General features: G+C 60.5%; 1 protein-coding gene across 6 annotated transcripts in view; it reads right to left on the bottom strand.

The window, feature by feature from the left end:
- Positions 1-14,500, bottom strand: part of COL16A1 (collagen type XVI alpha 1 chain) — a 55,205-nt gene that overhangs the window by 15,997 nt on the left and 24,708 nt on the right. For 5 of the 6 annotated variants that reach the window (XM_089299138.1, XM_051832133.3, XM_017350238.4 and 2 more), the window contains 21 exons: positions 14,211-14,342; positions 13,472-13,507; positions 13,161-13,268; positions 12,814-12,936; positions 12,675-12,728; positions 12,487-12,528; positions 12,108-12,143; positions 11,969-12,022; positions 11,713-11,781; positions 9,013-9,066; positions 8,896-8,922; positions 8,086-8,145; positions 7,849-7,896; positions 7,662-7,715; positions 4,527-4,580; positions 4,294-4,326; positions 2,166-2,282; positions 2,036-2,077; positions 1,852-1,938; positions 1,203-1,247; positions 344-388 (listed from right to left, as the gene is read on the bottom strand). In XM_089299138.1, coding sequence (XP_089155264.1) covers positions 344-388; positions 1,203-1,247; positions 1,852-1,938; positions 2,036-2,077; positions 2,166-2,282; positions 4,294-4,326; positions 4,527-4,580; positions 7,662-7,715; positions 7,849-7,896; positions 8,086-8,145; positions 8,896-8,922; positions 9,013-9,066; positions 11,713-11,781; positions 11,969-12,022; positions 12,108-12,143; positions 12,487-12,528; positions 12,675-12,728; positions 12,814-12,936; positions 13,161-13,268; positions 13,472-13,507; positions 14,211-14,342 — 1,320 coding nt within the window. The remainder of the gene's footprint in view (positions 1-343; positions 389-1,202; positions 1,248-1,851; positions 1,939-2,035; positions 2,078-2,165; positions 2,283-4,293; positions 4,327-4,526; positions 4,581-7,661; positions 7,716-7,848; positions 7,897-8,085; positions 8,146-8,895; positions 8,923-9,012; positions 9,067-11,712; positions 11,782-11,968; positions 12,023-12,107; positions 12,144-12,486; positions 12,529-12,674; positions 12,729-12,813; positions 12,937-13,160; positions 13,269-13,471; positions 13,508-14,210; positions 14,343-14,500) is intronic. The other variant, XM_051832132.3, reaches the window with a different exon arrangement.

Below are 14,500 nucleotides of genomic sequence, written 5' to 3'. Positions count from 1 at the left end.
AGGAAGAAAAGGGGCTCCAGGGGGGCGCCAGCTTAAAGCAAGAAGGTAAGAGAGCTGGGGGGCCAGGGAGGGGGTGGAGGGGCGCGGAGTGATCCGGGATTGTGAGCAGGCGAGGAGAGAGGAAACAAGAGGGGGTGGCAGCGGGAAGATGAGAGGGAGAACTGAAAAGAGGCAGAACCCGGGAGGACGTCCAAGCCGCTGGCCCCTCGGGGAAGCTGTGGGAAGCTGTGTCGTTAGCTACCGTGCCTGAAGGGCGACAACAAACACCAGGACAGGGAGACAAGCACGAGGCACAGAGACCTGGCTGGCAGGTGGGGGTGGGGGTGCAGTGCTAGGTTCTTACGGGCAATCCGGGGGAGCCAACAGCACCAGGAAAACCTGGGGGGCCCTGGTGGGAGAAACAGGCAGGTCACATCTCACAAGCACAGTCACGCTGGGGCGGCCTGAGGCTGGGGGCCAGGGCGGCACTGTCCAGGCCGCTGGAGGAAGAGACTCGTGGGTGCTCTCGGCCCACAGGGGCAGCTGCTCCTGCCCTTGGCTCCTCTGTCCAGGGGCAGAGACGCGAATCCGCCCCCAAGTCAGACAGTGCTTCCCAAGTCTTCCAGAATCCTCCTGGCACCTTTGTAAGAGTGGAAGCTCCTGTCTTTTTGCCTGGCCCATCCTGCCTGCCCCGCAACCTCTAGTAGGTGGCTCCCACCAGCCACGCATTTTCAGTTCTTCCCGTCTTTGCCGGTTGCTTCCAGTTTCCTGCCACATCAACACCGCAGGGAACTCTGGGGTGGCTGCACCTGGCCTGGGCTTTGGAGACTTTGCTCGAGATTTGGCCCCAAGAGCAACGGGCGGCAGCTCCAGCTCAGCCCCCAAACTTCGTGGCACCTGGGGCCACAGGGCTAGCGAAAGGTCTGGCCAGAATGCCACACACACACACCCTCCCCGCCCCCCCGCTGCCCAGGGCTCCTGAGTCCAGTGTCGACTACAGCGGCGGGGGAGAGGAAGCACCCACACGCCCCTGCGGGCCTCCCCGGGGAAGGCAGCTCCAGGGCATTCCGTGGTCTGGTGCTGAGGCGGGAAAGGGGGGGACAGTGGGTGTCGCCTCCCTCTTGCCCTGCCTGGCAGCTGGGGGATAAGACAGCAGAGGATGTGTGAGCCCTATGACCCCTCTGAGAGCGGCTCCAACAGCCCAGGGTACCGCAGACACTTACAATAGGGCCTGGAGGACCCGGGGAGCCTCTCACGCCGGGTGGACCCTGCAAAGGAAACCAAGGGAAATGCATGGAGAGGCCGGGGCCTCCCAACCCCCAACTCAGTCGCTCCAGCCAGAGGCAGCAGGGGTGGCTGTTGCCAAAAGAGGCCGATTTAGTGGATGTTAAAACTGCCCTTCTGTCCACTGGGTCACCCAGTGAACATTTAACCGAATAGCTGTTAGGACACTACAAGTGCTGGTGCAGGTGCCCGGGGCACACTGCCACCCACAAGTCAGGACGTCATCGCCTGCCTCGAGGCACTTGCATTCTGGGACGAGGTGGGTACGGGTACGAAGTGGGTGCCTGTGGGATGCTCCTGAACCAAGCCAACGTGCAGGATGTGGGATGGGGATGAGTACAGTGCAGGGAGGGGCCCTGGGGGGCTCCACTTTTAAGAAGATGGTCCAAGAAAGCCTCCCAGAGAAGGTGGTGTTTAAGCCGTGAGCTGGAGGGCAGGCGTGGGCCTAGAAGAGGGGCCCAGGGAGGAAAAGCCAACTAGTACCAGCATGGGGAGAAACCAGCAACCTCGGGGACAGAAGAGGCCCTGGCTGGCCTCTGAGGCTGATGGGGAACCCCAGCCCCCTTGAGGCCTGGCCCCTGGTCCTACCTCTTCTCCTCTCTGGCCTGGCAGTCCCGGAGGCCCAGGCAGGCCAGGGCTCCCAGCACAACCGGGTTCTCCCTCGCTGTTGTCTCCCTGGAGGGGGGATGGGGTGGTGAGAGTGGGCAGTTAGGGCCTCCCCCAACCCCTTGTGCAGCCCAGACTGGGGCAAGACCAGGTGGGGCCCACTCACCCTGGCCTCCTCAGCTCGGGGCCGCTCCCGCTCCAAGAAGCACTGGGGGTGGGGGACAAGGTGGGGCTCTGTCAGGTGAGGCAAGCAGGGAGCCCTCCCCCACCGGGCCTGCCCCGAGCCCGGCGCCTACCCGGGCGCAGTTGTCCAGTCCTGGCACACCGGGGATGCCCTGGTCTCCCTTCTCTCCTTTCTCCAGCAGGGACACAGAGCGGGCCGTCTGGCCCTGGACGCAGTCCCCACAGATGCTCTGCGGAGGGAAGGGGAGGGCAGTGGGGCCTGGGGTGGGGCGGCAGGGCGGGGAGATGGCCAGGTTGGGCCACACGGGGGCACCCTGACCAGCAGCCGTCCTCAGCCCACACTCTCCTGCCCCAGCCCCACGCCTGCGGCAGCTTTGCTCCGCCCCCAGGGGACCCAATCCCAGCCATCGGCTTTGAGTTTCCTCCAGGAAGGAGCTCTGGCAAAACCAAGCCAGAGCCACTTTCCAGACAGGCGTGTGGGAGGAGGCGGAGGGGCCCGCAGAGGGACCATCTGTCCCGGCTGTCCCCGCAGCCTGTAGCCACTGCCAGGACAAGGCATGCGGGTTGAGGCTGAAAATGCTGGCTCCAAACGCAGCTTCGCGGCCCAAGGGAGCGGAGGAAACAGCTGTGGGGGAAGCCGGCCGTGCCAGACGCCCTCTGGGACCGGGTGGCCCGAGCAGACCCCACTGCTCCGGGCTCCCCAGCAGGCTGGGTCGGGATCAGAAGGGCCTGCTGCTATCCCGGGATTTTCAGCTTCTTCGGGTCACAGATCTCTCTGAAATTTTGATAAAAGCTACAGGTGTCCCCCACGGAAGGATCAGACCCACTAGAAAAAGCCAGTGTCCGATTGCAGGGGCCTGGGGGGCCTGGAGTCTCTCTGTGGCCTGGTGTGGTGGCCATGGCCTCCCAGGCAGCAGCCCTTGCTCTCCCTTTCACTGTTCGCCCAATGAGAGCAATCACCAGTCACCATTTACTCCGTGCCTGGGAGGCCAGGAGTGGCAATGGACCTTCGCACATTTTCACACCTGGTGCTCAGGGCTCAGGGGGTGGGGATCTTATGAGCATTGTGCAGAAGAGCAAGTTGACGCCCACAAGAGGCGGGCGGGACTGCTCTGGGTAGGCAGGAGCCCGGAGCGGCCCTGTCAGTGTGCGGCCAGAGCCAGCGCTCTCCCCCCAGGCCCAGGCCTCCTCTGGGCTGTGGATGCAGCACCCCCTGGGCTGCCACCCAGCCCCTTCTCCAGACCCCACTCGCTCGGTGGGCGCATTAGGGGATGACGGTGGAGCACGTGGTTATGAAATCAACAAACGAATGGTCACGAGAAGAAATGCCAAATTCTGGGTTTGGAGCCACACAGTCACCGCCCAGGGGCAAGACTTGGGGAGACCCAGGCTGACAGAAGCCGCGATGAGGATGCCGGGGTCTTGCTTGTCACAAGCCCGCAGTTATCTCGACTGTCGCTGCACCAGAGGGTCGGCCCCACCTCCTGCTCTAGCTGTGTCTAGCTGTTCATGGGGGGTGGGGCAGGCAGTCTCAAACTCTGCTTGACCGGGTCCCCGGCAGGGCTGAGGGACGTCCTGGCCAGTGGCAGTGCCAGGAGAAGGGGGCATGCTCTGGGGCCAGGGCTGGGAGGGCCCCCTGGGGATGCTAAGTGCAAAGCCCTGAAGGCAGCAGGAGGAATGAGTGCACCCTCATCCCCTGTGGTGACGAAGCCTGACCCGGCCACTGCACGGGGTGGGGTCTTATGGCAGTTTGCAGGTGCACACCAAACCCAGGCCCTGTCTTGCACCACTGGCATGGCTTCTCATTCCCTTGCTGGATTCTTTCTGCACTGACCAGAGAGGGGCTGCAGCCTTTCACCAGCCTTTCTCCTCCTGGCCCTCCACCGCCCGTCTCCGCTCTGCTGCAGGTCACGCCCTGATGTGTCCCTGGAGCTCCAGGGCCTCACTGCCAGCTGCCGTGGGCCCACTCAAGGTTGGGTTCTGCTGACAGCAGCCGCCATATGGGTCCCTTCCCAGGACTCCTTTAAGCAAATGGTGCCTGGGGGTCTGTTATGAACCAGGCAGCAGCTAGGCCCTGCAAGGCAACTGCATGGATCGCATATTCCCTACAAACAGCCAGCCAGTCGCTCAGCGCTCTGCTCCCTCCCACCCTCCTCTGCAAGGTCTGTGCAACTGAGCACTTACAAGGAGAGTCCCCTGAGGACAACCCCGGCACTCCCAGCCCACCTCGTGCCCGCTTACCTTGAGGAGGTGCTGCTCGATGGGGAGCGACCCCTGCAGGAGACAGAGCGTGGGGGACAGCAGGTGAGGGATGGGGAATTGGGGCAGCCTGGGGAAGCATCACCTCGGCTTCTCCCAGCTTTGGAAGGGAGAGGACAGGGACTCTCCCGACCCATGGCAGCCGCAGGAGCCGCCGTGGGCAGTTCAGCCCTGGGCAGGGAGGGGGTGGCCAGTGAGTTCTGGCAGGTACCTACCAGTTCCGCGGTGAGCCCAGGCTGTCCTGGCAGACCGTTGTTCCCAGGCACTCCCTGCAGCCAGGAAGACAAGAATGAGTGGCCCCCTCTCTCCAGCCTGCTGGTCACCCTGCTCCCTTGTCCTGCCCAGCCAAGCCCTGACGGGCACAAGGTTCACATCTCTTCTGAGCTTGGGAGTCTCCAGATCCTTTGCAGGTGCAGCCAAGAAGGCCCAAAGGAGTGACCCCCCAAAACCAGCCCAATAGAGAGTGCTTTCCCTACAGGCCGGGGTGCAACCAAAACCAGGCAGAGGCGCTTCCATGTGGCTAACATTTCTTTCTGGGCTAAGCAGTTTCTGGCATTTTCTCCTATAATCATCGTGGTTACCTGGTGGTGTTATCTCCATGTTAAAAACAGAGCAAAAAACTCAGAGAGAGTATGCAAACTGCCAAAGGCCACCAAAGAAAAAAGTCACAGGGCTGGGACTCAATGGGGACCACCGGCTTCCGACCCCTCTCATAACGACGATTTCAGCCTCGTTCCTCCAAAGACATCCCCAGAACGTTCGTGTGTACAGCAAGGCGTGTGCCTGCGGCTCAGACCCATCTAGCTGCATGACGAGCTATGTTTGGCAGATTACTTGGGGGGGGGGGGGGACTCCATGCCTCAGTTTCCTTATCTGTCAAACAGGGAGAGTTTATGGTGAGGCTTCAAGGAGACAGTGGCTATAGGGAGCTTAGTCCTCCACACCTGGGAGCCTCCCAGGACCCCTGGCCAGCTCACAGTGTGCAACTGGGTATTAAACTCTCCAGGGAAGGTGGGGGGGGGTGTCCCTACTTGAACTCCCAGGAGGGAGTGTACATTAAACACGTGCAGAGTGAAGGCACTGTTGCTTGGCCCGCTCCTCCCTGCACGGGATCTCCTTGGCCTGTGCCGAGACCTGGCCTCCCTTCAAATCCCAGCTCCCAGCACCGGAACACATCGCTGCTGGGAGACTCCTCCAGGCTTGGGTCACACTGGGAGGCAGCCCTCACCCAGCCCCACCGCGTCCCTTCCCACCCAGGCGGCCCCCTCCTCGGCACCAGCAGGGTGGAGGACAGTGCCTGGCACAGGGACAATGCCTGCGTGCTAATTATGATCAGGCCCTCGATCATGACTCAACCCCTGCTCCTCTCTTCAGCGCAGATGTGCGAGTTCAAGCCTGATACTTGGTGATCCCTTCCTGACCCCCCCAGAACTAAGTGGGCGTTCCACCTGCTCTACCATAGAACTAAAGAGTGCAGCCTGAGTTAACACTAGGCTCAACTGCCTACTAGTTATGGGGCCTCGGGCAGATTTCTTATCCTCTGTGCCTCAGTTTCCACATCTGTGAAATGGTTTGGGATGAAACGAGATCACAAGGCACTGGGTGAGCGAGGGCCATGCGTCGCTGAGCCTGCTTCTGCATCCCAAGACAGGAGCGGCTGAGCCCTCCGGCACCTTGTTCGGCACAGGGCAGGGGCCTGCTGGTGGCAGCCTGGGTTTGGGCTCAGGAACTGGCACCAGAAGAGGACTCTGGTGCCCGGGACCAGACTCAGCGGTCACTCTTTTCTGCCTAATGTCAGCATGTCTGGCAGGGTTCACAGCCCATCAGCGCTCCCTGTGAATGGGGCGCTTTGAAAGGACTCTTGGCTTCCCCTAAGCAAACTGGAAGAACCCCCCCCCACACACACACACACACAGAATTGGGATCCTGGTGGAGCTTCCCATCAGCAATGGTGGCTTCCTCGCCGTGGCACGTTCCCAGCCCAGAAAGGGGCGGTGTGCTGGGGTGGGGAGGAGCCACCACGTGACTCTGCTTCTCCAGGTGGGAGTCACTCTGCTTCTCCAGGTGGGAGTCACTCTGCAGGGGCTGAGGGTCACAGGCACGGAAGCTTTCCTGCTGGACCTCCTGGGCCCTCTGGGAAAGGTGGCCTGCTGTGCAAGCCACTGGGGAGCTGTGCTGACTGCCAGCGGAAGGCAGCAGAGAGTGCTCTGCGTGGGGGAGGCACAGTCCAGCGTGGCCAATGATCATGGCTGAGATCCTGCTCTGCCGTGACTAAGGGGGTAGCACCCCCTTCCTTATGTAAGGGAGGAGCATGATGCAAGGCTCAGATGGGTGAGAGAATGGAGGCCACACAGCACTTCCCCCCGTCATCACAGTAACAATGGTCAGTGCCTCCCCAGCATTTAGCACGCGCCAGGCTCGGCTTAGACCCCTTGCACACACTGACTCCTCCCATGCACTGGTTTCTGCCCTATGGTGGGGGCGCTGTGGTTATCCCTACTTAACAGATGAAGGAACTGAGACACAGGGAGGTCAACTAACTTGCCCAGCGTCACACAGACAGCACATGGCAGAGCTGGGATTCAAAATCGGGCTGCCTGAGTCTGGAATGCACGCTCCAGTGACAATGCCGCACCCACCTCAGCTCGAAGTCCCTGCTCTCCTTGCTATTTCCCACCTCCGGGCCTTTGCACCTGCTGCTTTCCCTGACCAGGCTGCTCTCCATCACCAGCTTGCCCCCCATTTCCTTTAAGTTTTGATTAATTCCACCTCCTTTTCAGCACTTTTTGCAAATATCTTTCCTGCCCTCCCTGCACCGTCTATCCCCACCCCGACTCCCACTCCGTCTCTCTCCGCAGCGCGTACGTCTAATACACTACATTCTGTTGATTCATCTTGCTTATTGTCTGTCTCTCCTTCTAGACTGCAAACTCCAGGAGGGCAGGGGTCTTTATTTTTGTCCAATGCTGTGTCCCCAGCACCTAAACCAGTGCTCAGAAATCAGCACGTGTACAAAAACATGTGTTGTGTGAACGAATATCAAATGGCAGAGCTCTGGACCGTGTGAGAGATTTGATCTGACCCAGATCCTGCCTTTCTGACATTTGACCAAAGCCTGAGCTTGGCGTCTACCGGATGCTAACACACAACAGGGCATTCCGCAAAAATAAATAAATAAAGGGCTGGGCTCAGCGGGCCCCCTCCTCACCGCCCTGGAGACAAGAGCATGTGGGAGCACGGCTGGGACCAGTTTGAGGAGCACCTGCTCAGAGCAGACACAGAGCACAGAGCAGACACCGTGACCGCACGACCCTGCCACCCGAACCCTTCCCTCTCTCCTCCCCCCTTACCTGCAGCCCAGGCATTCCAGGGGGCCCTGGCGGTCCAGGAACACCCGGAGGACCCTGAGAGAGAGAGAGAAGAAAGAATCAGGGCCAGAGGAGAGCTGTGCCCCATCGCTGGGGGCAGCAGTGGCAGGGCGGGCAAGCCACAGGGCGCCGGCGAACAAGAGGAGAGGCAGGGAGACAAGCGACACACCTGCGGGCCCGGCTGCCATGAGCTGCCCATCCAAAGTCCCGGAGCACCCTGGGTGGGAGTGGGGGTCGCAAAAGAAGAGGAGAGGTTATAGGCAACGTCCACACCAAGCGCGGGGCTGCGTGGGGAGGCGGCTGGCTGGGGCGCGGAGCCCTGCGAGGCCCTTGCTGGAGAACAGCAGGCTTGGCCGAAGCCAGGCTGCATCCCCTGGCTGGGGCGCAGACTCTAAGCGCCACTCACCGGCATGCCAGAGAAGATGGGGTCGCCTCGGTGGGGGCAGGCACACTCCCCTGGCTCACCCTAAAGAGACAAGAGCCTCTGTGAGGGGTGGGCAGGAGTGGGCTGGGTCAGGGGGAGGCCTCTGGAAACCAATATTGGGAGGCCAAGTGTGCTCTCCAGAGAGGGGGGCCAGGGCTTAGGTGCAGCATCTGCCGCTTCCGATGGTGCCCCGGGCAACCTGTCCAACCTCTCTGACCCTCAGCCTCCTTGTGGGTAACACTGAAATCGTGATTCCAGACTGGATGCCTGCACACGAGGTCCCACCACCCGGTAAGGACTCGGCAGAGCCCGGCTACTTTTGTCACTGGGGCTGCTCAGTTACAGCCTCGTGCAGCGGCACGGGTGTCCTCACCTCACAGCCGCAGCTCCACCCTGCTGCAGGCTTGCACCTCTGGCCCAGCTGGGCTTCCAAGCCCTTCTCTCCCAGACTCTCCTGTCTGTCCTCTCCCTGTCAGTCCTTCCTAACTCACTTCCTGCTTCATCCTCTGACTCCACCCCGCCTGCTTTGAAATTGCAGCTGCCAGTGGGAGCGGGACCTTGTTCTCTGGCCTCCTGCTGTCCTAATTTAGTCTTGGGCCAGCAACTAGGGGAGTAAGGGATTCTGGGGGCTCCTGGAATCAGGGAGCAGGTGGATGGCATGGAGATCAGGATGCGTCTCCGGCCCCCACCCTGCAGCCAGGGCATCTCTGTACACAGGGGTTTTCCTGCGGGCTGCAGGCACTGCTAATGCCCCCTGGGAATGGGTCCCAGGTCCTTGGGTCTGGGTCGTACCTTCTCTCCTCGAGATCCCTTCTCGCCCTGCAGGGAAGAAACATAGGGAGGTGAGTAGAAAGAGGTGCGGAGCAGGGCCAGCCACAACTTCCTGCTGCCCCTTGGCACCAGACTCACCGGCATCCCTCTGACTCCTGGATGGCCCATCTGTCCTTGCTGCCCAGCGTGGCCCTGAAGGAAGAGAGCCCAGAGTCAGTGGGTGATGCTGGCCGGCAGGAGGGGGCAGGACCAGCAGGCGCAGCACCAGGCTCCCCAGTGCCCACATTTTAGAGGAGGCAACGGAGGCACAGCAGGCAATCAGAGAAGAGGAGGAGGAGGAGGAGGAGAACTGGCATTGCCTGAGCACCTGTGGGCCACGTGCCTGACCAGGAACACAGGGTGGAGCCCCCACACCCAGCCCTGCTGGGTGGCATGGTTCCACTTTTCAGGAAGCTCAAGGGGAGATAGCAATAGACCCAACAGCATCACTGCACCCAGGCTGGCCAACCCCAAGTGTCTCTCTTTAGTGTGTGACACACGTTCTCTCCATCACATGCCACATTGAGTGACTGGACTATTTTTTTTTCTGTTATTTTCAATGCCCTTTTTTAAACAAAATAAGATTATTTATTTGAAAGCCAGAATGACAGAGGGAGAGACACAGGGGAAAGAAAGAGAGAGAGAGACACAGAGAGAGAGAGAGAAAGAGAGAGATTATATCCCCTGGTTCACTCTTCAAAAGGCCACAACAGCCAGGGCTGGGCCAGGCAGAAGCCAGGAGACTGGAGCTGCACACAGTCTCCCACACTTGAGCCATCTTCTGCTGCTTTCTCAGGTGCATTAGCTAGGAGCTGAGTTAGAAGTAGAGCAGGCCGGCGCCGCGGCTCAATAGGCTAATCCTCCGCCTTGCAGCACCGGCACACCGGGTTCTAGTCCCGGTCGGGACACCGGATTCTGTCCCGGTTGCCCCTCTTCCAGTCCTGCTCTCTGCTGTGGCCTGGAAGTGCAGTGGAGGATGGCCCAGGTGCTTGGGCCCTGCACCTGCATGGGAGACCAGGAGAAGCACCTGGCTCCCAGCTTCGGATCAGCGTGGTGCGCTGGACGCAGCAGCCATTGGAGGGTGAACCAATGGTAAAAGAAGACCTTTCTCTCTGTCTCTCTCTCCACTCTGCCTGTCAAAAAGAAAAAAAAAAAGAAAGTATGTTATTAAAAAAAAAGAAGAAGAAGAAGAAGAAGAAGAAGAAGAAGAAGAAGTAGAGCAGCCGGGACTCAAACCAGGGCTCGTAGAGGATGCTGGGCCACAGCGCCAGCCCTGGGACTATTTATTTTACAGACAAGGAACTGCAGACTCTGAGGAACTGGCCCTTGCTTGAGGTCACACAGGTAGTGAGTGAGGGGCTAGGAGTGGGAGGTCTCCCGGGTGGGATTCAGCTTAAGGGGCGAGCTGGAGAGCACTCGTAGAAGAACCTGCAGTGTGGCAGAGGGGTGGGGTTGTGCTGGCCGCCTTCCCCTGGGACCCTCCACCTGCCCACAGGGCCTCGGCATCGCTGCCTTTCCCTCCAGGGCCTCCTCGGGACAGGCAGAGGCCTGACTGTCCAGCTCTGCTGCGCCCACGGCAAGTCCCGTGCCCTCTGGGCTTTGGTGTACCCTGGGGAGGAATCCGTCAGCAATTCCCAAACTGGAACCAGAACTTCTCTAGGGACCCACAAAGACAGGAAAGCACACGACACGATTCACTGGGCTATTTTCAACATTACCAAAAGCCCAAGAAAAATTATACCTTTGCCCACGACCCAGCATGGCACAGCCCAGCTGAAAGGTAGCATTTCTTTGATTTAGGCTAAAATTATATCATCTTGCAAAATTCTAGTGGGTTCATGCGGAGCAGAATCTGGCTATTATACAGGTCTTTGATGACTAAAATGAGAAAATGCATTTATTATTACTTAATCTATGCAATTTGTTCAATAGACACATCTTTTAAACCTGACGCATTGTCTCAGGTCTTGCCACCTAGAATGTTCCCAGCCACGAAGAGAGTTCTCGCAGACAGCATGGGTTTGGAGCGTCCCTAAGGGCCCCAGGATCTGAAGTCAGGGGCGGGCTTGGGTCACACAGGCCTGGGTGCAGGTTCGTGGCTCCGCCCCTGTCATTCTCTCTTGAGCCTTCTGTGTCCTTGTCTATGAACCGGGGACAATAATAGCAGTTTCCTTATGAGGAAGAAGTGACAGACTGTGTTTAGGGCTTAGCACAGGGCCTCAGCACAGTCACTGCTCAAAAAATGGTGCCAATTAGGAGCAGGCATTTAGCCCAGAGGTTAAGACACTGGTGTCCCACACCGCAGTGCCTGGGTTCGATTCCTGGCTCCAGCTCCTGACTCCAGCCTCCTGCCAATGTACCTAAGTTTGTCCAGCCCAAAGTCCGTGTTTTCTCCATTCTCTCTTTAGGATGTGATACAGGGTGGGAGGCAGTGGTGATGGCTCGGTAGTTGTGTTCCTGCTGTCCATGTGGGAGACCTGGATTGGGTTTCCAGCTCCCAGCTTTGGCCCTGACTGATGTGGGCATTTGGGGAGTGAACCAGAGGATGGGAGTTCTCTTTTTCTGCGTCTGTGTCTCTGTGGGCCTCTTATAAAAGCAATGGTGCTCGTTATTACCATTCAAGCACTCCCTGTAACAGTGTTCTCTTCCTCCTCAGGAGACGGGCCTGCTGAGCCCGCTCTCCTCTTCCCATCCCCCACGCTGCTGGGAAAGGCTTGGTCAGCCCCTTGCCCCCTTCCCAGCAGCAAGGTCCCTGGTCCCAGCAATGCCCCCAGCACAGCTCACAGAGCGGACTCTTACCGGAGGGCCAGAGACACTGGCACCTGGAGGCCCCGCAGGCCCAGTGGCTCCTTTCATCCCTGGAGCTCCCTGGAGGAGAGAGGGTGACAAGGCTGCAGGGACACAATTCGCAGCTGGCCACAGGCCCCCGGGTGAGCTGAGCTCAGGCCTAGGGCAGGCCTCTGGCCGGCACTTCTCAGCCCCCTGAGACCCTGTACCCACTGCCAGAGCACCTGGAGGCGCTGCAGGCCCAGCGCCCAGGGAGGCAGAGGCTTACCTGGGCACCTGTCTCTCCAGTGGGGCCGGGTGGGCCCCGAGGTCCCGGAAGGCCCTGCAGAAGAAAGCACGGGCAGTTTTCCCTTATCCTAGAGTGGCCCCTCCCCCGTCCATCTCTGCCGGGCCCAAGGCAGACATACCTGAATGCCAGGCAAGCCCTGGGCTCCAGGCTCCCCCTGCAAGTGAGAAAGGGCACACTGGGGCATGGCACCCAGGCCAACCTGCCCCTCTGGACCCAGTGGTCTTACCCCACTGCAGACCTGGTCCAGGGTGGAGTGTCTGCTTGCCCAAACTCAGAGGGAGCACCCCAGGGAGACCCTGCACGTCAGAGAGCTGGAGGTCTAAGCCAAGGCCTTGACAAAAGCAACAGCGGCCAGGGCTGCTGCTGACTCTGCTCCCAGAGCTGCAGCTGTGAGCAACCGAGCCAGCCAGAGCCCTGCAGTCTGGGGCGATGGGAGTGAGCAGCTGTCTAATGGAAGGGTTGGGGGTGGACACGCAAAGGGAAGGCTGGAGACTCACCTGGGGCCCCTGTGCTCCTATTCCTGGAGGCCCTGGCTCACCCTGGAGAGGCAGAGGCACAGTTTCTTGTAAAACACCCCTCGCCCTCACCCGCCTCCCTCCTCTGTACCTGTCTCCATTTCCCCCCATCCCAGACCGGCTGACCCCAGGTATCTCCTTATCCCCACACAGCTGTAGCCCACACATACCTGTGTGCCCTTCAGTCCTGGGGGCCCCGGAACTCCTGGCAGACCAGGCTGACCCTAAAAGGCACAGGGGATCCTTGGAATCCCCATGGGAGGCAGGGGCCGAGGAAAAGGAGGCATAGTCCAGGCAGCCCGCACTCACCGCTTTGCCAGGCCGGCCCACGCCTTCTGGGCCCTGCTCTCCTTTGGGGCCCGGCCTCCCAGGCAGCCCCGCCACGCCGGTCAACGCTCCCTGCAGGCTGGGGCAGGCAGTGCAGCCGTCACCCTGGTCAGAGATGGGCACAGCCCGGGAGCCCATGAGCCCGGCCAGGGACAGGCACCGCAAAGGGGGTCCTTGTTCTGAGCGCTCCGCCCCTCTGCTGCCCACACCTCAGCCTGGCGGGCCGCTGGCCTCCTCTGAGGCTCACAGCCCCACCTCACAAGCTCTGCCCTCCTCCCCACCCCACTGCCCTCATGCTTCTCGCACCACAAACTGCACCCCCAACTGACCTTTTCTCCTTTCGGCCCTGCGGGGCCCCGCACCCCAGGTTCTCCTGACAGTCCCGGCTGCCCCACAGTGCCTGGCATTCCCGGGTCCCCAGGATTCCCGGCATCACCCTGTAAGGAGTGGGGTTCACCAGGGCCAGGGGTCACCCAGCTAGACATGGGCTGCCCCATGGGACCCATAAACACAGTCCCTGCCTGGGGCTGGGGGTTGGGAAGGAGGCGGAGAGGGGTCACAGGCCAGTGAGGGAAAAGCAGTGGGGAGGGCATCGGAGAGGAGGAGCCCCCACCCGCCACGTCCCCCAAGGACCTCTCACCTTCTGCCCCTTCAGTCCACGCTCTCCAGCCTTGCCCTGAGGAGAAAACATTGCCAGTCCCCATTCACTTGTACTGGACACCCAAAGTGCCCAGTGCAGTATTGGGCCTGGGGCCCCACCCTCAACAGCATAGACCAGAGCCCTGCTCACAGGCTCCTGGAGCAATCGGTGGAGGTTAAGAGAGGCGACCTGGACAAGTTACCTCCTCCAGCTTGCGCCTCAGTTTGTTCACCTGTCAAATTGGAATTACGAGAACCACACAAGGTGGGACCCCTGGGGATCTTAGGCGACCGGACAAGCTCATGTGTGTGCAGTGGTGCCTGGCACAGGGTGCCCAGTATGTCCCAGCCCCTGCTCCTTTCAAAGCAGTAACAGTCATCAGGATCATAGTGGTGACCACCATCATTTCTCCAGGGCCCGCTGTGTGTGGCTTTCGCGTCGTACACGTCCTTGCTAAGCCTTACGGTCATGCCACTGGTGGGACGCGGGGGTGTGGAGAATGAAAGCGAGGGGCTCAAGTCAAAGCTGCAGTAAGAGGCAGAGCTGGGATGGGAACCCACCCAGTCCTAAATCAGCGCGCTCTCTGCCCATTCTGCCCACTGCATCCCAGGGTAAAGGACAGGGCGGCTCCTGCTGGGGGCAGAGACACTGACCCCTCCCCCTCCACCCCCAACTCCACCCCCAGGGAGTCCAGAGACCCAGCCCTGTCTGCCTCTGCCTGCAGAGGCCCAGAACTCACCTGCTTTCCCGGCAGGCCGAAGCCTGGAGGCCCGGGATCCCCCTTCTCTCCAGCAGGGCCGGGCAAGGCCACCATGCGGCCAACGCCATCCTGGGGCTCGGACAGGACTGGGCATGGCTCACAAGGCTCCCCCTGTGGAGCAAGGGCATCGGGCTAGGGCTCTCCAGCTCTGGGGCCCAAGGGCCAGGCTTGGGATCTGGGATTCTGACACAGGTGAGGGAGTATCTCAAGAGAGACTGGGGGGAAACAGGCATGAAACAGAGGCAGGGGCTGTCAAAGGGGGTCTTGAC

Source organism: Oryctolagus cuniculus, chromosome 7 (genome assembly GCF_051225735.1).
Source record: "Oryctolagus cuniculus isolate XC-2025 breed Fujian yellow rabbit chromosome 7, ASM5122573v1, whole genome shotgun sequence".
NCBI classification, from domain to species: Eukaryota; Metazoa; Chordata; class Mammalia; order Lagomorpha; family Leporidae; genus Oryctolagus; species Oryctolagus cuniculus.
This window is presented reverse-complemented; position numbering and strand designations above follow the sequence as displayed.